This window comes from Pristis pectinata, chromosome 13 (assembly GCF_009764475.1).
Source record: "Pristis pectinata isolate sPriPec2 chromosome 13, sPriPec2.1.pri, whole genome shotgun sequence".
In the NCBI taxonomy this organism is placed as follows: Eukaryota; Metazoa; Chordata; class Chondrichthyes; order Rhinopristiformes; family Pristidae; genus Pristis; species Pristis pectinata.
This window is the reverse complement of record NC_067417.1, coordinates 416,074-442,635: the sequence shown is the minus strand read 5'-3', so window position 1 is coordinate 442,635 and position 26,562 is coordinate 416,074. Positions and strand designations below refer to the sequence as shown.

Genomic DNA, 26,562 nt, shown 5'->3' with positions numbered 1-26,562 from the left:
CTCCCACATTGACGTGCACCCCTGTCCAGGCACTTCCTGATGGTCTGTTTGGTTTAACCAGTGATGAAGATGACGCTTTGTACAGAAAAGTTTGTTGGGAGCAGTGGCGGGTAGAGTGTCTGGCAGATTTACTGAGCAGCCTGCAGGAGAGCAGCATTGCTGGAGATTTCTTCATCGAGTGTTTGAAGGTAGGACGGATGTTGATCATCTGTAGGATCATCAGGTTCCTGTTGATCTTGGAAGTGGAGGTTGGGGTGAGCAGAGAAACAGGCCGGCTGCTCCTGATACACAGCAGAGCACTGCCACAGTAGGGCAGATCTAACAGGAACTGATATATCACCAGGCTGACTGCTGCCCCATTGGTTCTGATGCTCAATCTTATCATCTACAATCAATCGCAGATTACATCAAACACTTCAGGAAACAGCAGAGCCAGCAACCAGGCCAAGCTCCTCATCACAGACTAGCAGCCACACTGAACAACTCCTGCTAGGCCCACAGCCTAGGCCCATCCCCTCTCACAGACCACTGGCTCAGGCCGATCAGCTAACCAGTACTGATCAGGGATAGAATCAGGGATGTCTGGTCCTGTGTGGCCCAGATGCTCATTCCCTAGCCCTCCTCTGTTGCCGGGGCTGGGCTGCTGGGGTCTGATTCAGGCTGCTCACTATGTCACATGACAGGTCCAGGAACCAGCTGCAGAGTCGGTGATCCCCTCGTTGGTGCTGAAGGTCCACACTGGCACCAACAGTGCTCTTGCAGATGGTGAGCTATTCCAGGCTCCAGCCTGAGTGTCATAGCTGTGTAATGATGCAGCCAAGACGGATACCAGGCGCACAGCTTAGGAAAGGTGTAGCTAGTGATATTGGACTCTGCAGTTTAGCGATGTGGATTCACTGAGTGGTTGTGTTGACTCTCCAGGGTATTGCGTACGTAGCAGGAGAGGCTAACTGCAGTTCTGCACCAGGCTGCACAGGTGACCTGCCTGACTTGGAGCAGCAGCATCTGATCGCTGTGCAGCTCGTAGCTGTCATGTGCGAAAGAATCGGTCATTCTGTGTTCAGCAACACTGTGCAGGTGAGCTCCATGATGTCTGTTACTGTCTGTCAAACCCTGTAGCCTAGCCCCTCTGCAGTAACCTTCAGCAGGTGAAGGGGATGATGGGAGGGGAGTGGAGCAGTGATACAGCTCTCCAGGGTCAGGGTTTTGGGGGGGAGGAATGTCACTGGCCCCAACGTTCTGCTGTCTTAGGGAGTACACAGAGCAGCAGCAGCTACAGGCTGTGTGTATTCAGGCTTTACAGTGTAAATATTGACTCGTGCACAGACCAGCTCCTTTTCAGACCTCAACCATCTGGTCCCATTCTGGCTTTCAAGCAGAGATTTGATTTAATTATGACTTTTTAGCAATATAATAACAAACTGGCTCACCAATTGTATTAATTCCAGTAGTGACTGCATTAATCACAGTAGTCTTCTGAACAGTGGCATTATATCTGAGTGGGCTCAGGGCATTGACGAGGTTAGGGATGAATGGTGAGCAGTCCACTAGGACACGTTGGTCACTTACAGTTTCCACAGAGAATATGATTACATCTGCAGGTGTGAGCAACAAAACAAATAAATTCCTATCAGTCACTGCATGACTGTCAGATTCTTGATATCCTGCTCTGTTGCAGATACATATCATTATATAGGAAGCTGTGGCTATTTAATTACACTGCTTGACTAAGGCAATGAACCTACACAAAAGGAAAAGCACTGCAGATGTTGGAAATGAGAGAAAATGCTGAAAATACTTAGCAGGGCAGGTGGCATCTGTAGAAAGAGAAACAGAATGAAGATTTCAGACTGAGGACTTGTCATCAGAATCTCTCTGTTGTCCTTAAAGAGGCAGGCCTGATTAAGATATCTTTATTAGTCACATGTACATCGAAACACGCAGTGAAATGCATCTTTGCGTAGAGTGTTCTGGGGGCAGCCCGCAATTGACGCCACACTTCCGGCGCCAACATAGCATGCCCACAACTTCCTAACCCGTACGTCTTTGGAATGTGGGAGGAAGCCAGAGCACCCGGAGGAAACCCACACAGACACGGGGAGAAAGTACAAACTCCTTATAGACAGCAGCAGGAATTGAACCCGGGTCGCTGGTGCTGTAATGGCATTACGCTAACTGCTACATTAGTTGAATATTGTGGAGCCAGACCACCCACAGGCCACAGAAAAGGATGGCTGCCAGTATCTATCAGAATATGTGCTACACTTAACCAGAACACATTGTAGGTGAGGGTAAGCAGTGTGCTGGAGGTTACTGGTTACAATACACTGCACATTATTCAGTTACGTTGTGTTGAAACTGCAGATTACTGGCCATAACTCAGAGTTGCATTGGCACCATCACAGTGGGGAATACTGATGCTGTTATAAAGTTGCACCAGAGGGGAGCTGATTTGATAGAACTTGGAAAATATTTGATTATTGAACAATACTGTTTTTGACTTGTTTTGGAGGGGAGGGTGTCTATTTGTAGTTTTATAACGGGCAGCAGAATCTGAAATAACCTCTGTTATGCTGTGATTGTGCTGCAGGTCATTGAATTTATCACTGCTACGTTGGAGCGTTCCTGCATGAGCTTGGTGCATGGAACGGAGGAGACGGTGGAGGCACAGACACTGAGTATGGGAATGGGACTGATGGCAGCGATGCTTGGGGGAGCTGTCCAGGTGAGTGAGGAAGCATTAGAGTCGGTGCACAAACAATGGTTTCCATCAGTTATGCTGAGGCAAGATTCCCTCCACATATCAGCAAGTCAGATTAATCCACGAGACACGAGGCTGCAGGTGTTGGAATCTGGAGCAACAACAATCTGCATAAGGAACTCAGCTGTCAAGCAGCATCTGACTATCCAATTTCTCCATAGAACACAAGTCCTCCAGCTTAGACAACATTCCTGTGAATCTTTTCTACACTCTCTCTATCTTCATCACACCAGAACTCCAGGCAGTACTCCACGTCTGATCTAATCAATGACTTATATGCTGTAAGGTGACATTCCAACTCTTGATCTCAATGACCATAAGAACATAAGATATTGAATTAGGAGCAGAATTAGGCCATTCAGCCCAACAAGCCTGCTCCGGTATTCAATTATGGCTGAGTTCTTTTTTAACCCCATTCTCCCACCTCCTCCGTAACCCTTAACCCCCTTACCAATCCAGTGCCTCAGCTGATGAAGGCAAGCATGCCTATGCCACCTTCATTACTCTGTCTACCTGTGTCACCACGTTCAGGGAGCTATGTGCTTGTCCCCCAAGTATTGCTGTTCATTAACACTCCCGAGGATCCTGCCATTCACTGTGTGTGTCCTGACCTGGTTTAACTTCCCAAAATCCATTAGTTTACACTGGTCTGCATTGAATTCCATCTGCCATTCCGTTGCCTACTTTCCCAGCTGATCTAGATCCTGTTGTAACCTTAGATGACCTTCTTCACTATCAATTTTATTGTCATCTGCACGCTTACTAATCATAATGCACGGTTCCTGATACTGTCTGAAGTAACCCCTATCCTCTTGCCTGTGTCCTGCTACTGTTCTCTCATCTCCTCCTCACCTCCATTCTCACCATTGCCACATGCTGCCAGTGAAACCACTTGGTTAAATTTAAATTTTTTTAAAAATTAAATTAAGTTTTTTAAAATTTTATTTACGGTGTGGTTACAGGCCCTTCTGGCCCGATGAGTCTGCGCCGCCCATTTTAAACCCATATTAACCTACCCATACGTCTTTGGAATGTGGGAGGAAACCGGAGTCCCCGGAGGAAACCCACGCAGACACGGGGAGAACGTACAAACTCCTTACAGACAGCGACGGGAATCGAACTCCGATCGCTGGTGCTGTAATAGTGTCGCGCTAACCGCTATGCCACTCATTCTGCCTCAGCAGGCAGAATGAGAAACTTGAGTTATTCGATTGTTCCAACTGCAGAGTGGAAGAGGAGCGGGATTGAAAATCTCCCCACATGAGTATTGTTGTAGCTTTTAAACAATTAGACAAATATGAGTCAGGTCATGGTTCAGGACAAGTGGGGCACTGAGAAAATGTGGGATGGATACAGACCCAGGCAAGCTCCATGACTGTACCGCCTGTCCTGGGGTCGCCCCGCCCGCCCCCTCTGCACTTTGTCCTTTTCTCTGATCACATTGTCTGTCTGTCTGTCTGTAGCTCACCTCATCAGATTTTGTTGCAATGAGACCGATGTTGCCTCAGCTCGAGCAGCTCTCAGCTTTACATCCTGACCCTGTGATACAAGAGCTGGCATCAGACCTGCGTATTACCATCGCCACCCACGGAGCGTTCTGTAGTGAAGTGGTTTCCAAAGCTGCGCACAGTACCATGGGCGACAAAACTGAACGTGTCGATGGATCAGCTGAACCTGGGCAGGTAGAAGAGGCCAGTGCCATGACCAAGGACCGAGAGGTACCCACATCAGGCAGGAGCCACTCCTCCAGTGACCTCCACCAGATTATTCAGGCAGCCTTTGATCCTGAGGTATCCACACGTGCAGCTGCTCTGAGGACACTTACTCAGATGGTTCAACAGCACAACCCCGATGCCCTTAGTAACCAGGAGAAGGTCCTGACAGTGAGTTTTCTGTTTGTTTTGTTGAGATTGTGGTAGTTGTTGCATGTTTTGCTCTGTAACCTAGTCCGAGGCCTGACTCGAGCCTGTGGTGATCTGTGATTCTAACAGCTTAGAAGTCAATGACTGACTTAGAAAAATAGCCACAGGAGGTCGTCACTGAACCCTTCGACCTGCTCTGCCATACAAATTCAGTTCCCCATTTCTGCTCTCTCCATAAAGGCAGATCCCTGTAGCTCTTGGGACAATACCAAACTCTTTGGATGTATTTATTCATTTACCTTTGACTGCTTTGTGTAGTAGAGAACTCCAGAGGTTCACACTCTCTGGCAGAACTTTTTATTTTCCTCATTTCAGTCTCAGTGGCTTCTGCCGTGTCCTTGGACTGTGATGTCCTGGTCCTGCCTTCCTGGGAATCGGGAACGTCATTCCTGCAAGTTGTCTGTCCCCTTCTTTGTTGGTGTGTATGAGAACTCTTCCCATTCTTCTCGTTTAATGGACATTAGCCTGTTTGATCCAATCAGACCTCAGTCGTTCCATCCCAGGATTCAGTCTGGTGAACCTTCACTGAACTCCCTCCATTGCAGGAACATCCTTCCTTGCACATAATGCTCAAGGTGCAGTCTCACCAATGTCCTGTACAATTACAATAGGACATCCCTGCTCCTCCACTCGAATCCTCTTGCAATGAAGGCCAGTTATACCATTTGCCTTCTGAACTGCCTGCTGCACCTGCATGCTGATCTTAAGCGACTGGTGGTCAAGGACATCCAGGTCTTATTGCACCTCCCCCTTTCCCAACCTTCCACCATTCAGACCGTCTGTCTTCCTGTTATTGCCATCAGAGTAAATAGCCTCTTGTTTATCCGCGTTACACTGCAATGTATTTGCTCACTGAAATCACACTGGAGCTTTTCTCAGTTTCACAGCTCACACCCAGCTGTGTGTCGGATGCATACTTGGATACATTCCTTCATTGTGAACAGCTGGGGTCCCAGCACTGATCCCAGTGGTAGCCCACTGGTCACTGGGAAACGGATTTGTTTAACCATCAGGATTCAGCTGAATACTCTGGCATTTAGATTCATAACACATTTACTCTGAGAAAAGTTTTTTTATAAGATAAAATCTTTATTAGTCACATGTACATCGAAACACACAGTGAAATACATCTTTTGTGTAGTGATTTTGGAGGGGGGGGGGGCAGCCCGCAAGTGTCGCCATGCTTCCGGCGCCAACATAGCTCTACAGGAGAGGGAGTTCCAGGATTTAGACCCAGTCAGGATGAGCTGTGCCTTACTTGTGTTGCAAGGAAGAATGGGTTGGTTTGAGAACAGTGTATGATTGGCATTTGTCTGAAGTAGATGTTGCTGTGGATAATCATGTTGAACATCTGCAGTCTGACTGTGCTACGGGGTCAGAGTTGCCTTGGGTTACTAATTTCTCATCTCCTTCCAGGTGTTTCTGGAAAACCTGAACCATGAAGACTCGTTTGTTTATTTGTCAGCAATTCAAGGTAAGAAAGTTGCTTCAAAGTTCTGTGATTACAAGACAATCCATTGTCCTCATTACAGCTGAAATGATGTCCACTATTCACCCACCATATGCTACTAGAACTTTGAGTCTGATTACCCTGATCAGGTCTTTGTGTATCCAAGACTAAGTCACGCACTGAGAACAAGAGCACGAACCTAGTCTATGAACTATGGAGTAATACAGCTCAGAAACAGGCCCTTTGGCCCAACTTGGCCACGTCGACCAAGATGCCCATCTAAGCTAGTCCTATTTGCCCACATTTGGCCCTCTAAGCTTTTCCTATCCATGTACTTTCCAAATGTCCTTTGCATGTTTTTATTGTACCTGCCTCAACCACTTCCTCTGGCAGCTCACTCCATATACCCACTACTCTCCGTGTGAAGAAGTTACCCCTCAGGTCCCTTTTAAATCTTTCCCCTCTCAGCTAAAACCCTTGCCCTATTATTTATAACTCCTTTTCCCTGGGGAAAAAGACTGTGTCTATTCACTCTACCTATGCCCCTCATAATCTTATACACCTCCATAAGGTCACCCCTCAGTCTTCTACGCTCTAATGAATAAATTCCAAGCCTGTCCAACCTCTCCCTATAACTCAGGCCCTCGAGTCCTGGCAACATATTCGTAAATCTTCTTTGCACTCTTAATGAGGCCTTTCCTAAAACAGGGTGACCAAAACTGTCCACAATACTTCAAGTGCGACCTCACCCACGTCATGTACAACTGCAACATGATGCCCCAACTGATATACTCAGTGCCCTGAATGATGAAGCCCAGCATGCCAAACACCACCTTCACCATCCTGTCTACTTGTGACTCCATGTACTTGTACCCCTAGGTCCCTCTGTTCTACAACACTCCCCAAGGCCCTGCCGTTCACTGTGAAAGTCCTACCGTGGTTCGACTTCCCAACGTGCAACACCTTGAACCTCTCTGAATTGAATATCATTTGCCATTCCTTGGCCCACTTAGTTAATCAAGATCCCCCTGTAATTTTTCATAACCTTCTTCACTGTCTACAATATCACCTATTTTAGTGTCATCTGAAATAGCGTATGAGCACATCTCCTTCCCTATTCCAAACTGTGCCTGACATGACTCTGTAAACTGACCAACAGGCACCTTTTCTTGCTGCTCCATCTTCTTTAAATAATGTGCCTCATTTCTTTCTAAGAGTACTTGTGACACCCTCCTGAAGGCCATTTACTCCTTCCTATGTGACTTGCCTTTGACAAAGCTCATTTTTCTAAATGCTATTGAAATCTGAATTCAAGGAGCTTGCCTACAGCAGAAATCAGAACCTATTGACTAGGATGATAATAGCAAAGGATGTAAGTAAAATGGAAACCAGGCTCTTAGATTGGACATGGGAATGTACAAGTTAGAAGCAGGAATAGGTCACCCAGCACCTCAAGTCATTTAATAAGATTGTGACCCCTATACCTACCACAAGCTTCCCCCCCACCCCCAACCTCTCCCCGGCTTTATCAAGAGTCTACTTTCTTAAAGATGTACCTTAATACAGGCTCTGCTCCACTACCCTTTGAGGAAGTGAATTTCAAAGACTTAGGGACCTCTAAGAGAAAGGTTTCTCCTTCATCTCTATCTAAGATAGGTGATCCCTTATTTTTAAACAGAGGCCTTTAGTTATCCCAGAAAAGACAATGTCCTCTCCACATCCCCTCTGTTAAGACCTCCCAGGATCTTGTATATTTAAATCAAGTACCTTCTCACTCTTATAAACTCCAGTGGATATGTCTAGTCTGTCCAAACTTTCCTCACAAGATTTCCAAACTACTGATATTTTTGTTTCTGGCTAGATTACTCTATATTCTTCCTTCACTTATTGATTCTTGGTCTTCCTTTGCTGAATTTTGAAGTTGCAAAAGAGTGGAGGTGCGATAGGGAGAACAAAAGAGTAAGTCTGTGAGAGGGCGCAGACCAAGTGAGGTTAAAGGCACAAGTGGTGGTGAGACCAGGCTGGAAGCCATAAAGGTGGTGATAGAGGAGGTGCAAATAGGAGATGGATGAGACATCAGGCTGGTTACTCGGTTACCAAGTTACTCCCTGTACTGTTTCATACTTGGACTCAGGTTAAAATCACGGTTGATTTAAACATGATGCCTTGCTTGAACAGGCTATGTCAGAACACATCCTGTACGTAGGTGTGCTGTATTAGAAGAAATGCAAATAAGAGCAAATTTGCTCTGTGAAAATACATTGAGACATTTTTGTCATCTGGGTGCAGCTCCTGCCAAGTGCAGGTTCTGAACTTGCGCAGTGCGGCCTCTCAATAACCTGATGATTTTCCATTAAGTGTCGCTACAGATCTCATGCAGCTGGAACATTGGATAGAAACATTCACTACTGCACATTGCATCAGGTCTGAGTGGAGGTTGGTTGGAAGACTAAAGTGACAGAAGCTGAAAGCTTGGGGTTGCCTGATACAGTATATGGACAGGCCGACTAGAGGAGAGGCCATACTGGACCTGGTACTAGGCAATGAGCAAGATCAGGTTTCAGATCTCTCGGTGGGAGAGCATTTTAGTGATAGTGACCATAATTCCTTGACCTTTACCATAGCCTTGGGAGAGGGATAGGAGCAGGGGGAGGGGGAATTATGATGCTATTACGCAGGAGCTTGGGAGCGTAAATTGGGAACAGATGTTCTTGGGGAAGTGCACAATGGAAACGTGTAGGTTGTTTAGGGAGTACTTGCATGGGGTTCTGGATAGGTTTGTCCCATTGAGGCAGGGTAAGGATGGTAGAGTGGGGGAACCATGGTTGACAAGAGACGTAGAACATCTTGTCAAGAGGAAGAAAGAAGCTTACCTAAGGTTTAGAAAGCAAGAATCAGACAGGGACCTGGATAGTTACAAGGTAGCCAGGAGGGAGCTTAATAATGGACTTAGGAGAGCTGGAAGGGGGCATGAGAACGCCTTGGTGAGGAGAATTAATGAAAACCTCAAGGCATTCTACACGCACTGTATGTGAAGGAGGATGACTAGAGAGGGGGTAGGACCGATCAGGGATAAAAGAGAAAACGTGCCTGGAGTCGGAAGAGGTAGGGGAGGTCCTTAATCAATACTTTGCTTCAGTGTTCACCTGTGAGAGAGACCTTGACATTTGTGAGGATGGCTTACAGCAGGCTGATACGCTGGGGCATGTCCATGTGAGGAAAGAGGATGTGCTGGAACTTTTGAAAAACATTAGGATAGGTGAGTCACTGGGGCCGGATGCGATGCGATAAGATTTCTTTATTAGTCACATGTAAATCGAAACACACAGTGAAATGCATCTTTTGTGTAGAGTGTTCTGAGGTCAGCCCCCAACTGTTGCCACGCTTCCGGCGCCAACATAGCATGCCCACAACTTCCTAACTTGTACATCTTTTGGAATGTGGGAGGAAACCAGGAAACCCATGCAGACACGGAGAGAAACAGGGCGGTATATCCAAGGTTATTACGGGAAGCGAGGGAAGAGATTGCTGTGCCTTTGGCATTGATCTTTGCATTCTCACTCACCACAGGAGTAGTGTCAGATGATTGGAGGGTGGCAAATGTTGTTCCTTTGTTCAATAAAGGGAGTAGGGATAACCCTGGGAATTACAGACCAGTGAGTCTTACTTCAGTGGTGGGCAAATGATACAGAAACATAGAAAACCTACAGCACAATACAATCCCTTTGGCCCACAAAGTTGTGCCAAACATGTCCCTACCTTAGAAATTACTAGGCTTACCCATAGACCTTTATTTTTCTAAGCTCATGTACCTATCCAAAAGCCTCTTAAAAGACCCTATCGTATCCGCCTCCACCACCATTGCCAGCAGCCCATTCCACGCACTCTCCACTCTGAGTAAACAAAAACTTACCTCTGACATCTCCTCTGTACCTACTCCCCAGCATCTTAAACCTGTGTCCTCTTGTGGCAACAATTTCAGCCCTGGGAAAAAGCCTCTAACTATCCACACGATCAATGCCTCTTATCATCTTATACACCTCTATCAGGTCACCTCTCATCCTCCGTCGCTCCAAGGAGAAAAGGCCAAGTTCCCTCAACCTGTTTTCATAAGGCATGCTCCCCAATCCAGGCAACATCCTTGTAAATCTCTTCTGGACCCTTTCTATGGCTTCCACATCCTTCCTGTAGTGAGGCGACCAGAATTGAGCACAATACTCCAAGTGGGGTCTGACCAGGGTCCAACATTACCTCTCGGCTCCTAAATTCAATTCCATGATTGATGACGGACAATACACTGTATGCCTTCTTAACCACAGGGTCAACCTGTCCAGCTGCTTTGAGTGTTCTATGGACTTGGACCCTAAGATCGCTCTGATCCTCCACACTGCCAAGAGTCCTACCATTAATACTATAATCTGCCATCATATTGGACCTACCAAAATGAACCACTTCACACTTATCTGGGTTAAACTGCATCTGCCACTTCTCAACCCAGTTTTTCATCTTATCTATGTCTCGCTGTAACCTCTGACAGCCCTCCACACTATCCATAACACCTCCAACCTTTGTGTCATCAGCAAACTTACTAACCCATCCCTCTACTTCCTCATCCAGGTCATTTATAAAAATCACAAAGATTAAGGGTCCCAAAACAGATCCCTGAGGCACACCACCGGTTACCGACCTCCATGCAGAATACGACCCTTCAACAACCACTCTTTGCCTTCTGTTGGCCAGCCAGTTCTGGATCCACAAAGCAATGTCCCCTTGGATCCCATGCCTCCTTACTTTCTCAATAAGCCTTGCATGGGGGTACCTTATCAAATGCCTTGCTGAAATCCATATACACTACATCTACTGCTCTCCCTTCATCGATGTGTTTAGTCACATCCTCAAAAAATTCAATCAGGCTCGTAAGGCAGGACCTGCCCTTGACAAAGCCATGCTGACTATTCCTAATCATATTATACCTCTCCAAATGTTCATAAATCCTGCCTCTCAGGATCTTCTCCATCAACTTACCAACCACTGAGGTAAGACACACTGGTCTATAATCTTGGTCTATAATTTCCTGGGCTATCTCTACTTCCTTTCTTGAGTAAAGGAACAACATCCGCAACCCTCCAATCCTCCGGAACCTCTCCCGTCCCCATTGATGATGCAAAGATCATCGTCAGAGCAATCTCCTCCTTTGCCTCCCACAATAGCCTGGGGTACATCTCATCCGGTCCCGGCGACTTATTCAACGATGCTTTCCAAAAGCTCCAGCACATCCTTTTTCTTAATATCTACATGCTCAAGCTTTTCAGTCTGCTGCAAGTCATCACTACAATCACCAAGATCCTTTTCCATAGTGAATACTGATGTAAAATATTCATTAAGTACCTCTGCCATTTCCTCCGGATCCACACACACTTTCCCACTGTTACACTTGATGGGTCCTATTCTTTCATGTCTCATCCTTTTTCTCTTCACATACCTGTAGAATGCCTTGGGTTTTCCTTAATCCTGCCCGCCAAGGCCTTCTCATGGCCCCTTCTGGCTCTCCTAATTTCCTTCTTAAACTCCTTCCTGTTCGCCTTATAATCCTCCAGATCTCTAACATTACCTAGCTCTCTGAACCTGAGGTTTCATTTTGGCAGGCATTGGGACTTCGGAACAGATAAGTTTTTTTATATAAGTTTTTTATAAATTCTCATTGGGAATAGTGGGGGCAGGACTGCGCAGGCGCGTGACGTCAGCAGGTAATGCGCGGCCAGTTTAAAAAGCAAACCGCCATATCCAGCGGGCAACATCAGAGCGGGCAGCTGAGTGAGAGGGAGCAGAGTGATTGGGCTTTGACTCAAGGGGCTTAGGCGTAAAGGGGTGAGGAAAGGTAGGTGACTTGAGTAAAGGAAGTAGTATGAGTGCAGTTTCCTGTACTCGGTGTCAGATGTGGGAGTTCCCGGAGTCTCCGTGCCTCCGGGAAGGCTACATCTGCACCCGGTGTGTCGAGCTGCAGCTCCTAAGGGACCGTGTTACGGAACGGAGATGCAGCTCGATGACCTTTGTCTGGTCAGGGAGAATGAGGAGGTGATAGAAACGAGTTATAGGCAGGTGGTCACACCAGGGTCACGGGAGGCAGGCAAGTGCGTCACAGACAGGAGGGGGAAGAGGAAGAGTCAGGTACGAGAGAGTACCCCCGTGGCTGTACCCCTTGACAATAAGTACTTCTGCTTGAGTAGTGTTGGGGGAAACAGCCTACCTGGGGGAAGCAACAGTGGCAGTGTCTCTGGCACAGAGTCCGGCCCTGTGGCTCAGGAGGGTAGGGAAGGAGAGAGGAGTGATAGGGGACTCTGTAGTTAGGTGGGCAGACAGGCGATTCTGTGGACGCAGGAAAGAAGCTTGGAAGGTAGTTTGCCTCCCAGGTGCCAGGGTTCAAAATGTTTCAGATCACGTCCAAGATATCCTGCAGAGGGAGGGAGAACAGCCAGAGGTCGTGGTACATATTGGTACCAACGACATAGGTAGGGAAAAGAATGAGGTCCTGAAAAGAGACTGTAGAGAATTAGGAAGGAAGTTGAGAAGCAGGACCTCAAAGGTAGTAATTTCAGGATTACTGCCTGTGCCAAGTGACAGTGGGTATAGGAATAGAATGAGGTGGAGGATAAATACGTGGCTGAGGGATTGGAGTAAGGAGCAGGGATTCAGATTTCAGGATCATTGGGGCCTCATTTGGGGGCAGGTATGACCTGTACAAAGAGGACGGGTTGCACTTGAATCCCAGGGGGACCAATCTCCTAGCAGGGAGGTTTGCTAAGGCTACTGGGGGGAGTTTAAACTAGAATTGTTGGGGGGTGGGATCTGAACTGGAGAGACTGGGGAAGAGGTGTTTGGCTCTCAAATAGAGACAGCTAGTAGTAGGTACAAGAGGGAGGACAGGCAGGTGATAGAGAAGGGACGTGCTCAGACCGGTTTGAGATGTGTCTATTTTAATGCAAGGAGTATTGTGAACAAGGCAGATGAGCTTTAGAGCTTGGATAAATACTTGGAGCTATGATGTGGTGGTTACAGAGACTTGGATGGCTCAGGGACTGGAATGGTTGCTTCAAGTGCTGGGTTTTAGATGATTCAGAAAGGACAGGGAGGGAGGCAAAAGAGGTGGGGGGGTGGCACTGTTGATCAGAGATAGTGTCACAGCTGCAGAAAAGGTGGACGTCATGGAGGGACTGTCTACGGAGTCTCTGTGGGTGGAGGTTAGGAACAGGAAGGGGTCAATAACTTTACCGGGTGTTTTTTATAGGCCACCCAATAGTAACTGGGATATTGAGGAGCAGATAGGGAAGCAGATCCTAGAAAGGTGTGAGAATAACAGAGTTGTTGTGATGGGAGATTTTAATTTCCCAAACATGATTGGGGAGCACGTCTTATGAGGATAGGTTAAGTGAGCTAGGGCTTTTCTCTTTGGAGAGGAGGATGAGAGGTGACTTGAGAGAGGTGTACAAGATGATAAGAGGCGTAGATCGAGTGGACAGTCAGAGACTTTTTCCCAGGGCAAAAATGGCTCACACGAGGGGGCATAATTTTAAGGTGATTGGGGGAAGGTATGGGGAGAGGCAGATACATTGGGGACGTTTAAGAGACTCTTAGATAGGCACATGAATGTTAGAAAAATAGAGAGCTATGCGGGAGGGAATGGTTAGATAGATATTAGAGAAGGTTAAAATGTCGGCACAACATCGTGGGCTGAAGGGCCTGTACTGTGCTGCAATGTTCCATGTTCTATAAATGTATCCTAGGACATTGTGGGAAGGTAGGGAAGAAATTGCAGGGTCCCTGTAGAACCTTCTTAAATTAAGGCACAGTATTTGCCACCCTCCAGTCCTACAGTACCTCACTTGTATTATCTTTAGCTACAGGTGAGGTATTGTAGGACTGGAGGGTGGCAAATACTGTGCCTTAATTTAAGAAGGTTCTACAACACTCTCTGTTCTACAACACCGTCTAGGGCCCAGTGAATAGTAGGGCCCTGGAGAGTGTTGTAGAACAGAGAGAGCTCAGGGTACAGGTATATAGTTCCCTGAAAGTGGAGACGTAGGTACGCAGGGTGGTGACAAAGGTGTTTGGCACATTTGCCTTCATATATTGAGTACAGGAGTTAGGACGTCATGTTACAACTGTGCAAGTTGTTGGTGAGACCACACTTGGAGCATTGTGTGCAGTTCTGGTCACCCAGCTATAGAAAGGATGTCATTAAGCTGGAAAGGGTAGAGAAAAGATTCACAAGGATGTTACCAGGGTTAGATAGGTTGGGACTTTTTCCCTGGAGCTGAGGGGTGACCTTATATAGAGGTGTATAAAATCATGAGGGGCATAGATAAAGTGAATGGTCACAGTCTATTTCTCAGGTACGGGAGTCCACAGGTTTCACTAAAGCCTTTATTTTAATGTCTTGCATTGTTACTTCTGACTGTTACAACCCCTGGCTCCAAGCACCAGTGAAAAGGACAGGAGAATGTAGGGAAGGGGAATGTGTGTCATAGAGAATAGAAACAGACTGTTCAGCCCAACTTGTCCATGCCGACCAAGTGGAGAGGGATTACTGAGTGAGAAAATGGGAGATTGCGGGAATTGATTCATTTAAAGGTTTTCTTTTCGTGCTGTAATGGCCGTGAATATGTATGTAAACTCTTAACGCCCATTGTATGCCATGCAGAATGGTCCGGATTTATGATTTACCCCAATCTGGTGCTTAGAAGACTAATAAAGGATATTTCACCTATTTGAGAGCACCTTCTCAATAATTTGACACATAATGTAAGCACAGTCAGCCATTGTTACTTTCCTGATGTATCAATATCAAGCAATTCCTTCAGATTTCCAAAAATCTTCTGCTTGTCAGTCATAACAGTTCTTAGAAGCAAGACCAGTTTATGCAGAGGCATGATCCCGTAGTTCAGGGAAAAGATTAGTCATTTTGTTGGATCTCGTCAATAATGTCTGTTTATTCTCAGTGAGGCCTGAAGGAGTTGCTGAGAATCTGACTCCCTGAATGTGGGAGGATTTCATTTCAGTTCTAAGTAACAATATTAATTTAGGAAGTTCACCTGAAATAAGAGCTTATGTGGACATGTCTGAGAGATTTTGGAACAGCACTTTCAGTAGCATAAAATGCCCTCTGTTGCTCAACCCGTCACATGTAGCTGTTTCAAACAGTATCTCCCATCGTTCCCAAGAAACACAGAGAGAATGGAATTTTGTGGAGAGCCTGGAGGTGCTGGGTATACTCAACAGATCAGACAAGGTCTGTGGACAGAGAAACTGAAACTTTTCATTGTTATACAGCACAGAAACAGGACCTTCGGTTCATCCTATCCATGCTGGCCAAGGTGCCTTCTTCAGCTTGTTCCATTGCCTGTGTTTGTCCCAGATCCCTCTAAACCATTCCTATCCATATACTTGTCCAAATATCTTTTAAACATAGTAATTGTACTTGCCTCTACCACTTCCTCTGGCAGCTCGTTCAATATACCCCCCACCCTCTGTGTGGAAAAACTTGCCCCTCAGATCCCCTTTAAATCTTTCCCCTCTCAACTTAAATCTATGCCCTCTAGTTTTCGATTCCCCTACCCTGGGAAAAAGGCTGTGACAATCCATCTTATCTATGTCCCTTGTGATTTTATAAACCTCTATAAGGATACTCCTTCGCTCCAGGCAAAACAGTCCCAGCCTGTCCAGCCTCTTATAACTCAAGCCCTCCAGTCCTGGTAACATCCTTGTGAATCTTTTCTGCACACTCTCTAGCTTAATCACATCCTCCCTATAGTATGGTGACCAGAACTGCACACAATATTCAGTTTGTGGTGTCACCAATGTTTTGTACAGCTGTAACATGAAGTCCCAATGCCCTGTCTGATGAAGGCAAGTGTACCATCAGCCCTCTTAACCACCTTGTCCACCTTTGGCACCATCTTGTCTGTGCTGACCATGATGCCAAATTAAACTAATCACATCTTTCTGCACATGGTCCATTACCCCTATTAGTCAGATTCAAGAGATTGCTAGATAAGCATATGGAGGAATTTAAAATAGAGGGATATGTGTCCACATTTCGGGTCAAAACCCTGCATCAGGATTGAGAGAGGAGAGGCGAGGTGAAATGGCCAGTATAAAGGGGAAAAGGAGAGTGGTGAGACAGGAGTCAGAGGTGATTGGAGGACTGAGAAGCGGTGTAAGATGACAGGCAGGTAGCAGAGGGGAGCAGGGGTGGAGCTGGGAGACGGTGGCAGGTAGATGATAGATGGAGGCAGACAAAGGAGAGGGGAAAAAGAGGAAAAACAGAAGGAGCAAAGGGGGAGGGGAGTGTGAAGACAGGAGAGAGCTGCTGGGGGAGGTAAACAAAGGGCCACCAGTGCTGGAATCTGATAAGTAAAGGAGGTGAGATTGGGAATCATCAGGGGAGAGGTGTATGGCAGATGGAACCAGAACCAAATAGCGCTTGGGGGTGTGGGGGGAGGTGGAGGGAAACCTATGGGTGAACTGTGTGGGTGTAGTGGGTGTGTGGAACCAGGAGAGATAAGGGGACAAATATGGGCGAAGGGGAGCTGGAGGGTATCTGGGAAAAAGGACAAAAATGGGAGGACTGGAGGAGGATGAGAGGGAGGCCGAGGATGGACAGGTCAATGTGGGAATGGGAGTTGAAATGGTCTGTAACTGGGAGCTTGGGATGGCCATTGTGGACTGAACATGGTGCTCCAGACGGTCGCCCAGTCTGCATTTGTAGAGGAGGCCACATCAAGAACTTTGAATGTAGTTGACAAGATTGGAGGAGGTGTATGTGAAACTTTCCCCTACGATGGTAGGGCAAAGTGCCAGGGGTCAGGGAGGGGTGGGTGGGGAGTGATGAGGGGCCAGGGAGTCATGGAGGGAGTGGTCCCTACTGAAGGTGGAAAGGGTGGAGAGGAGATGTGGCTGGTGGCCTAATCAAAGTTTTATACAGCTGCAGCATGAATTACCAACATTTGTGGTGCATGTCCCGTCCGATGAAGTGTTGGACTTGCACCCAAATTCCCTCTGTACATCAGTGCTCCTAATTGTCCTGCATTTTCTGTATCCTTTCCTCTTACTCTCTAGACTTCTCTAAATGTAACACCTCACACTTGTCCAGATTAAATTCCATTCGCTGTTTCTCCACCCATATTTCCAACTGATCTATATCCTGCTGTATCCTTTGACAACCTCCCTCACCATCCAAAACTGTACCAATTTTTGTGTCATCTGGAAACTTGCCAATCAGACCACCTACATTTTCTTCCAGATCATTTTTTGTATATATCAGTTCTGATGCAGGATCTTGACCTGAAACATCAACAATTCTTTTGCCTCCACAGATGCTGCTTGACCCACTGAGTTTTTAGGCATATTATATTTTGCTCCAGATTCCAGTATCTGCAGTCTCTTGTGTCTCAGACTCTTCCACCTCCACCCCTTGTCTTCTATGACCAAGCCATGCATCCCATGTCTTAATCTTCCAGACCAGCCCACCATGAGGGACCTTGTCAAATACTTTGAAGTCCATGTAGGCAACATCTACTGCCCTGCCTTCATCAATCATCTTTGTCATCTAAAATAAAATCAAACAAATTTGTGAGGCAGGAGCTTCCATGCACAAAGCCATGCTGACTATCCCTAAAGTCTATGCTCTTTCAAATGCAAGTAATCCTGTCCCTAAGAATTTTCAATAATTCCTCTACCACTGATGTGTTCACTGGCCTGTAATTTCCTGGTTTGTTCCTGTTGTCCTCCTTAAATGTAGTAACAACTCAAGTCTTCTGTCACTTGCGCATGGTTGAAGTGGATACAAAGCTCTTTGTCAAGGCCCCAGCAATCTCCTCCCTTTCTTCCCTCAGTATCCTGGGATGGATCACATCAGGCCACTTTAATGTTTTTCAAGACACCCAACGTCTCCAACTCCTTCACATCAACATTCCCTTCCCTGATCTCGCCGTCATTGGTGCTGGTTTATTATTGTCACTTGTACCGAGGTCCAGTGAAAATCTTGTCTTACAAACCGATCGTACAGGTCAATTCATTACACAGTGCAGTTACATTGGGTTAGTACAAAGCGCAAAGGTAGTACAGAGTGCATTGATGTAGTACAGGTAAAAACAATAACAGTACAGAGTAAAGTGTCACAGCTACAGAGAAAGTGCAGTGCAGTAAGGAGCAAGGTCACAACAAGGTAGATTGTGAGGTCAGAGTCCATCTCATTATATAAGGGTCTTATCACAGTGGGGTAGAAGTTGTCCTTAAGTCTGGTGGTACGTGCCCTCAGGCTCCTACCCGATGGAAGAGGAGAGAAGAGAGAATGACCTGGATGGGTGGGGTCTTCGATTATGCTGGCTGCTTCACCAAGACAGCGAGAGGTAAAGACAGAGTCCAAGGAGGGGAGGCTGGTGTCCGTGATGTGCTGGGCTGTGCCCACAACTCTCTGCAGCTTCTTGCGGTCCTGGGCAGAGCAGTTGCCGTACCAAGCCGTGATACATCCAGATTGGATGCTTTCTATGGTGTATTGATAAAAGTTGGTGAGAGTCAAAGGGGACAAACCAAATTTCTTTAGCCTCCTGAGGAAGTAGAGGCACTAGTGAGCTTTCTTGGCTGTGGAAGTAGAGCCTCCTGAGGAAGTAGAGCACCATCCATGTCCTTCTCCTTGGTGAATACTTACATGAAGTACTTATTAAGGATCTCGCCCACTTCCTCTGGCTCCAGGCAGAGATTCCCACCTCTGTTCTTGATTGGACCTACCCTTTCCCTTACTGCCCTCTTGTTCCTAATGCAAGTATAAAATGCCTTGGGGATTCTCCATAATCCGACTTGCCGAGGGCATTTCGTGGCCCCTTTTGGCCCCCTAATTCCCTGTTTAAGTTCTTTACTCCTTCCTTTTATGTTCCTCATGGGATTGGTCTGATTTCAGCATCCTACTCCTCACATATGCTGCTTTATCTTTTTGACTAAAACTACAATATTTCTTGTCAAGTTTTGATGGAGTAAATAAAATAATCTTCCCCTGGCATATGACCATGTCAATACTTCCACATTTAAAGCTTGCCGGTCAGAATACTGGCTGTGGTGGTTGAACATTAACGAGGGATTGGCCAAGTGGCTTGTTTCCTTGTTATAATGTTGATATGTGATCAAACGGGAACAGGAGTCAGCGATTCAGCCCCTTGAGCCTGTCCTACAGTTCAACAAGATCACAACTAGTCTGTACCTAAAGTCCCAGTTGCAGAGCAGGAGTTCCATGTGTCTCCTTCTGTGGAGCTGATTCTTCACCTCCACCTGTGGCCTGGCTCTACCTTCATGGTAGTTGGAGAATTAAGTTTTCTCTCTCTGTGCTATTAAACCCTTTCAGTATTTTTTAACATGTCAATCATACCTTACCGTCTTAAATTTGTAGGAATTAAGGTTAAACCAGCCCTGAAAATAACCTTTTAACTTCCTGATTATTTCCTGGTGTGGTGACATTTCCCTGTAATTATGAGTTGTATTTCAGTCCAGCTTCCGTCAAGTCTCAACAAGATTAACTTTGTATTTTGTTATTCTAGATACTTATGAATAATCTCTGTTCCCTGTAACTAATGAAGCACATGAATGAAGTAACTGCCTTTATTTCATTGCTTGTGGCTATTGCCTTGATCTTGAGATTCATTGATTTGCATTTTCCCTGTTAATGTTTGTGAATCTTGAATTAGAGTAATAGAGCAATACAGCACGGATACGGGCCCTTCGGCCCACCAAGTCAATGCCGACCACGGTGCCCACCTATCTAGTCCCAATTTCCTGCATTTGGCCCATATCCATCGAAGCCCCAGCCCTCCATGTACCTATCCAAGTGCTTCTTAAATGATACTATTGTATCTGCCTCACCCACTTCCTCTCGCAGCTCGTTCCATTTACTCACCACCTTCTGCTAGAAAAAGTTGCCCCTAGGTCCCTTTTAAATCTTTCCCCTCTCACCCTAAATCCATGCCCCCTAGTTTTGGACTCCCCTACCCTGGGGAAAAGACTTACCATCTACCTTATTGATGCCCCTCATGATTTTATAAACCTCTATGAAATCATCCCTCATTTTCCTATGCTCCAAGGAATAAAGACCTAGCCTGGCTAATCTCTCTCTCTAACTCAGGCCCTCTAGAACTGGCAACATCCTTGTAAATCTTTTCTGCACTCTTTCCAGTTTAACCAAGTCTTTCCTATAACAGGGTGACCAAAACTGCACACAGTGCTCCAAGTGTGGCCTCACCAGCGACTTGTACAACTGCAACATAATGTCCTGATTCCTGTACTCTGTGCCCTGACTGATGAAGGCCAGTGTGCTAAAGGCCCTTTTTCACCACCATCTACCTGTGACAGCGCTTTCAACAAACTATGCACTTGTTCTCCTGGGGCCCTCTGTTTCATTATACTCCCTGGACCCCTACCATTCATAGTATAAGTCCTACACTGGTTTGACTTTCCAAAATGCATTACCTCACACTTCTCTGTTTTGAAATCCATTTGTCACTCCTTGGCCTACTTACCTAACTGATCAAGGACCCCCTGTAATCTACGATAACCTTCTTCACTATCAACAACACCTCCTAATTTCGTGTCATCCGCAAACTTACTGATCAAGCCTTGTACATTTGCATCCAAATCATTTATACAAATAACAAGGGCCCCAACACCGACCCCTGCGGCACACCTCTATTCACCGGCCTCCATTCTGAGAAACAACCTTCAACAACCACCCTCTGCTTCCTATCTCCGAGCCAATTTTGAATCTACCTAACTAGCTCTCCGTGGATTCCATGGGACCTAACCTTCCAAACCAGCCTGCCATGCGGGACCTTGTCAAGGGTCTTGCTAAAGTCCAAATAGACGATATCTACTGAGCTAATAAGATAATAAGATTTCTTTATTAGTCACATGTACGTCGAAACACACAGTGAAATACATCATTTTGCGTAGTGTGTTCTGGGGCAGCCTGCAGGTGTCGCCACACTTCTAGCGCCAACATAGCATGCCCATAACTTCCTAACCAGTATGTCTTTGGAATGTGGGAGGAAACTGGAGCACCTGGAGGAAACCCATGCAGACACGGGGAGAACGTACAAACTCCTTACAGACAGCAGCTGGAATTGAACCTGGGTCGCTGGTGCTGTAAAGCGTTACGCTAGCCGCTACACTACTGCGCCTGCCCCTCATCATCTTTTTGGTTACATCTTCAAAAACTCTAAAAAGGTTCATCGAGCATGACTTTCCATGCACAAAGCCATGCTGACTCCTCCTAATCAGACTCTATCCAAATGCTGGTAGATCCTGTCCCTCAGAATTCCCTCCAGTAATTTCCCCACCACTGATGTCAGGCTGACCGGCCTGTAGTTCCCTGACTTGTCCTTGCTGCCCTTCTTAAACAACAGAACAACATTAGCCACCTTCCAATCTTCAGGAACGTCACCAGTGGCTAATGGTGAAGTAAATATCTCCGCAAGGGCCTCTGCAATTTCTCCTCCAGCCTCCCACAAAGTCCTGGGATGCACTCGGTCAGGCCCTGGGGATTTATCCACCTTAATGCGCTGTAAGGCTCCAAATACCTCCTCCCTGGTAATATGAATGTTCTTCAAAACATCTCCACTAATTTCCCTCATCTCTTGAGCACTATGATTTTCTCCTCAGTAAGCACCAAGGAGAAATATTCATTAAAAGTCCTACCCATCTCCTGTGACTCAAGACAGGTGGCTCTGCTGATCTCAAAGGGGATCTACTCTCTCCCTAGCCACCCTTTTATTCTTAATATAGCAAAAGAACCTCTTGGGATTTTCCTTAACCTTATCTAACCCTCTCTTTGCCCTCCTTATTTCCCTCTTAAGAGTATTCTTAATCTTTTTAGTCATAATTGATAAAGATAAAGCAACTTTATTTCAGCAATTGAAATCATCATCGCAGCATCGATACCTTCTGTGTCCCTTCACCTGCACCCAACTTGGGTATGGAGTAAAGCTTCCTCTACACTGTCCCATCACGCATTCCCAGATTAAATATATGGGTCAGATGCAGAGGAAAGCTCCTTTAGTACTCTACACCCCAATTGCTAATAGACAGTCTTTTAGATCATATTAGTTTGTCATCATATACACCAGGGTGCAATGAAATTGTCAGTTGCATGAAGGTCACAAAGTAAACAGTAGACATGGTAATAATAAATACAGTAATGAGTGCAAAACAGCAGGATGAAGCAAAGGTTGTAGTACAGTCTGAAGTAGTGCAAAAAGAAATACTAAAGTAGCAGTAACGGAATAACTAAGAAAGGTAGAGATCTATCTCTTTCTGAGCAACCTTTGAACCCAACAAGGAGTAAGTGCCCATTCCTCTGCACCACTCAGTATCTTACCTGGGCTAGTGTGAAGTCTTATACTGTTTCAAACTCTGGTGCTGCAGGTGTATCAGTGCTGTCGGATGTCTACCCAGCCCGAATTCTTCCACGATTACTCAAGGAATATCAAATGTCACCGCCTGAAGGTGAGAAAATACGATCTGTGGAGACACGAATGAAGATAGGAGAGGTCCTGATGCGTAGTACAAGAGCATTGGGTGAGTCACTTGCGATTGATACTGTCCCTGTATTGGAACCTGTAATCCACACAAGATCAGAGTTTCTTTGGAGGTGTCTGAATGTCTGAGCTTCTGAAACTCGATTGCTTGTAGGGTGAACAGGGTGGGAACTGCACCAGTTCAGGATTATTATAGCAGCCCAGATGAAGGGTCTCAACCCAAAACATTGACTGTCCATTTCCCTCCACACATACTGCCCGACTTACTGAGTTCCTCCAGCACCTTGTGTGTTGCTCCAGATTCCAGCTTCTGCAGTCTCTGGTGTCTCTGTCAGGATTATTATATGTTTGTGTCTGCATGTCTCTCATCACTTCAGTATTAAATGATAAACTGAGGAGGGCTGAAGGGATTGAGGGTCCATGTATGGATTACTAATAGATAAAGGAGAGGGTCAAAAAAAAAGTCAAGGGACTCTTGACTTTTGTAACTGGATGGACAGAATATAAGGATGAAGTAGTTTTGTTGCAGACGTACAAGGCTGCAGATGTTGGAACCCAAAACAAAAAACAGAACACTGGAAGAACTCAGTGGGTCAGGCAGCATCTGTGGAGGTGAAAGGTGTATGTCCCTCTTCCCTCCCTCCCCCCGTACACCCCTCTTCAATCCCTCCTCCCTTGCTCCTCCCCTGCCCCTCAGTCAAATTTCTTTTCCTCCTGCTTCGGTCTGTCCCTTGCCTGCCCCCTCCCTCCCCCCCACCTCAAAAATGCAGAGTCTGGAGTTTGGAAGCTAGCAAATGTAACTCGTTGTTTAAGAAAGAAGTGGGGAGAGTACTTGGGACATACAGACTACTTAGTCCAACATTAGTATTTGGGAACATTGTGGAATTTATTATTAAGGAACTGATAAAAGGATGGTTCAACAATAGTAACAGGTTGGGCAGAATTAACATGAAAGGAAAATCAAACTGTACAACTGATGATGTAACTTGCAGATAAACTGGTGACCCAGTTCATGTGATGTGTCTGGGCTCTGAGAAGCCCTTCAATAAAGAGCTACACTGAAGATAATTTAACAGAATTAGAACACATGGGTGAAAATCAAAAAAAACTGCAGATGCTGGAAATCTGAAACAAAGTCCAAAAGTGGTGGAAACACTCAGCAGGTCAGGGCACACCTGTGGGAAGAGAAACAGAGTCAACATTTCTGGTCAAAGACCCTTCGTCAGAACTGAAAAGGAGACAGCTTGTCCCCATGGGCATCGTGCTTTTATCCCACCAGAGACATCCCCCTCCCTGCAGCTTTACAGGCTTCTTTTGTCTCCTCCTCAGTTTTTACCCTTGCTCAGTTCCTGTGAACCACCCCACCATCTCCTCTGCCCCTCCCACTCTGTATGCTCTCTCTTCTCCCATCTCATCGTCCCTTCACTCTTTCTTTCACTAGGTGAGATGGCTTCACACTACCGTGACCAGTTGATTCATGTTTATTTGATGGGAACAAGGGATCCGGATAGTTCTTTGCGAGCCAGTAGCCTATCGAACCTGGGGGAGCTCTGTACCTGCCTGGATTTTGCTTTGGGATCAGTAGTTCATGAGGTAAGCCCAGGGCTAGGTGTTATTAGGGACATCAGGTCCCATGAGAATTTCATGGATTGTGAGGAGGCGAATTTCCTTTTACATGTTTCCACACGCACTGGGTTGCAACATATTTTAAACACCAACCACATTGTATCATACTTGATCAGGGTCAAGGATGATCTAAATCATTGATTGTTGGAGAGCTCTACCCCACCTAAAATCAGCCATAAAGGCAGGCAGTGCAGAGCGGAAGCAGGAAGGGCAAGGGAACTTTTCGAGTTGGATTCCATGCAAGTCTTCGCTTAACTTCTTAACCAGTTCACAAAGATAACTGCTGAGACTGAGCTGTCCCACTGTTCATTAGTTGCTTTGTGTTGTAATATTCATGGTCGACATCACCTCGTGTTGACTGACTGGCGTGGTAGTGCAGCAGTTAGTGCTGCTGCTTCACAGCTCCAGTGACTGTCTTCAGTCCTGACCTTAGGTGCAGAGGAGTTTGTTTGGCATGTGCACATTTTCTCCATGTGGTCTGGTTTCTTCACACATCCCAAAGTCGTGCTGGTAGTTTAATCAGCTATTCATATTACCTCTTCATGTAGGTTAATGGGGAAAAGAATCAAAGGAGAATTGATTGGCATGTGTGAGAGAGAATAAGTAGCAGGGGTACAGGGAAATGAGAGGGGGAATGCTTCCTTGAAAACCAGCGTGTACCTGATGGTCCAAATGGCCTCCTGCATCATTATAAAAACCAATAAACAATACTATTCCTTAACCCTGTCCTGGTGGTCTTTAAAAGTGAGGATGGGTTACTGAAATAGGAATGTATAAATGTTTTTGAGTAAATAAAAGCCAATAGACTTGGTGTCCTGGCAAGAGAAAGTATTCAGTTAACAAATTACAGGCTTACACCCTGCTTAGAGATTTTTTTTTACAGAAGTCCACTCTCAGGAGCTGACTTTTTGTAAGGGTTATAGTAATATCCAAATACTTTCACCATCCCAAGCTTCCAAATGACCACATTTGTAATTTGCTATCTAAATTCTGGTTGATTTTAAGTTAGGGTAAAGCTCCAAATCAATCAGTGATTCAGATCATAGATTGACCAAGGTGGGGCTGTTGTGCTGGAACTCCTGAGTGGAAGTCTGCCGTTTTGAGAAAGAACCCTTCCAAAATGGGAAGGTCTGCTTTCAGATTTATCCTGATGGGGGAGGCAAATGTGCATGAATGAAATCAGAGATGATGGCTTTGGGAAGGCTGAGCACAGCCTTCTGGGACGATGGATTGACTCAACCCTGCTCAAGAGTATTGTGGCCATTTTGAATGAATCTTGATGAACTCTTCAGCTAAAAATTAAATTGAAGAAAGGCAGGTAAACTGGCCTGTAGAGTCAGTCTGCCTGCCCTGAGTCAAAACTAAAGAAAATGCAGAGAAACATAGAAGTTACAGGTGAGTTTCGTGCAGGAATCGGGACGGAGCAGGATTTAGAGTGGGAGATTTGAAAAGAGGTGAGTCTCTGTGGTTGTGCTTGGGAGTTTCACCTTGCAGGAGTCTAAAAGAGGCACATTTATAAGTTGTTAATAGTTGATTGGCTCATTGGCTAGTTAACAGCAGCCAATAAAAAGAAGTAACGGTCAAGCGGAGTGGCCTTTGTGGAGCAGCCATTGTGTGAGTGGCCAGTGTCAGAGTGGGGAGCTGAGGATCTGGCTCAAGAGGCTTTGGTGAGAAGAGAGGAGGCTAAGGAGTTGGCGACTTGGAACGAGGCCGGGAGAATTGAAAAGAAGGGAGTCTTCTTGCTTGTGAGTTTCACTTGCAGGAATTTAAGAGGCAAGTCAGCTTATTGTTAGTTAATAGTTAATTGTGATTGGCTAATTATCAGCAGCTAATAAGAAGTTAAGGTCAAACAAAGCAGTTATTTTGAGAGGGGCTGCTGTCTAGTCAAAGTGCTGTTGGTTGTCTGAGTGTGGGCTTTGGGGAATACCAAGCTTCAGTGGGGAGGGTGAGCAACACTAAGGTAAGGTGAGGGGAGGTTCCTATTTTTTTTTGTCTCTTTATTTTCCCTCAAAGCTTTTTACAGGTGAGCTCAGACCTGTGTCATGCTCCTCCTGTGCAATTTGGGAACTCAGGGAGGCTGCCAGTGTCCCTGATGACTACGTGTGCAGGAAGTATGTTCAGCTGCAGCTCCTGACAGACTGCATGGCGGCACTGGAGCTGCGTGATGCTAAGAATGTTATGGATAGCACGTTTAGTGAGTTGGTCACACCGCAGTTTAAAGGCCTAGGG

The 26,562-nt window shown here is 46.0% G+C and overlaps 1 protein-coding gene across 1 annotated transcript in view; it reads left to right on the top strand.

Annotated features, from left to right (window-relative positions):
- Positions 1–26,562, top strand: part of tango6 (transport and golgi organization 6 homolog (Drosophila)) — a 93,938-nt gene that overhangs the window by 41,517 nt on the left and 25,859 nt on the right. The window contains exons 10-16 of the mRNA XM_052028671.1: positions 62–188; positions 922–1,077; positions 2,591–2,725; positions 4,225–4,644; positions 6,100–6,157; positions 22,595–22,747; positions 24,149–24,300. Of these exons, the coding sequence (XP_051884631.1) occupies positions 62–188; positions 922–1,077; positions 2,591–2,725; positions 4,225–4,644; positions 6,100–6,157; positions 22,595–22,747; positions 24,149–24,300 (1,201 nt within the window). The remainder of the gene's footprint in view (positions 1–61; positions 189–921; positions 1,078–2,590; positions 2,726–4,224; positions 4,645–6,099; positions 6,158–22,594; positions 22,748–24,148; positions 24,301–26,562) is intronic.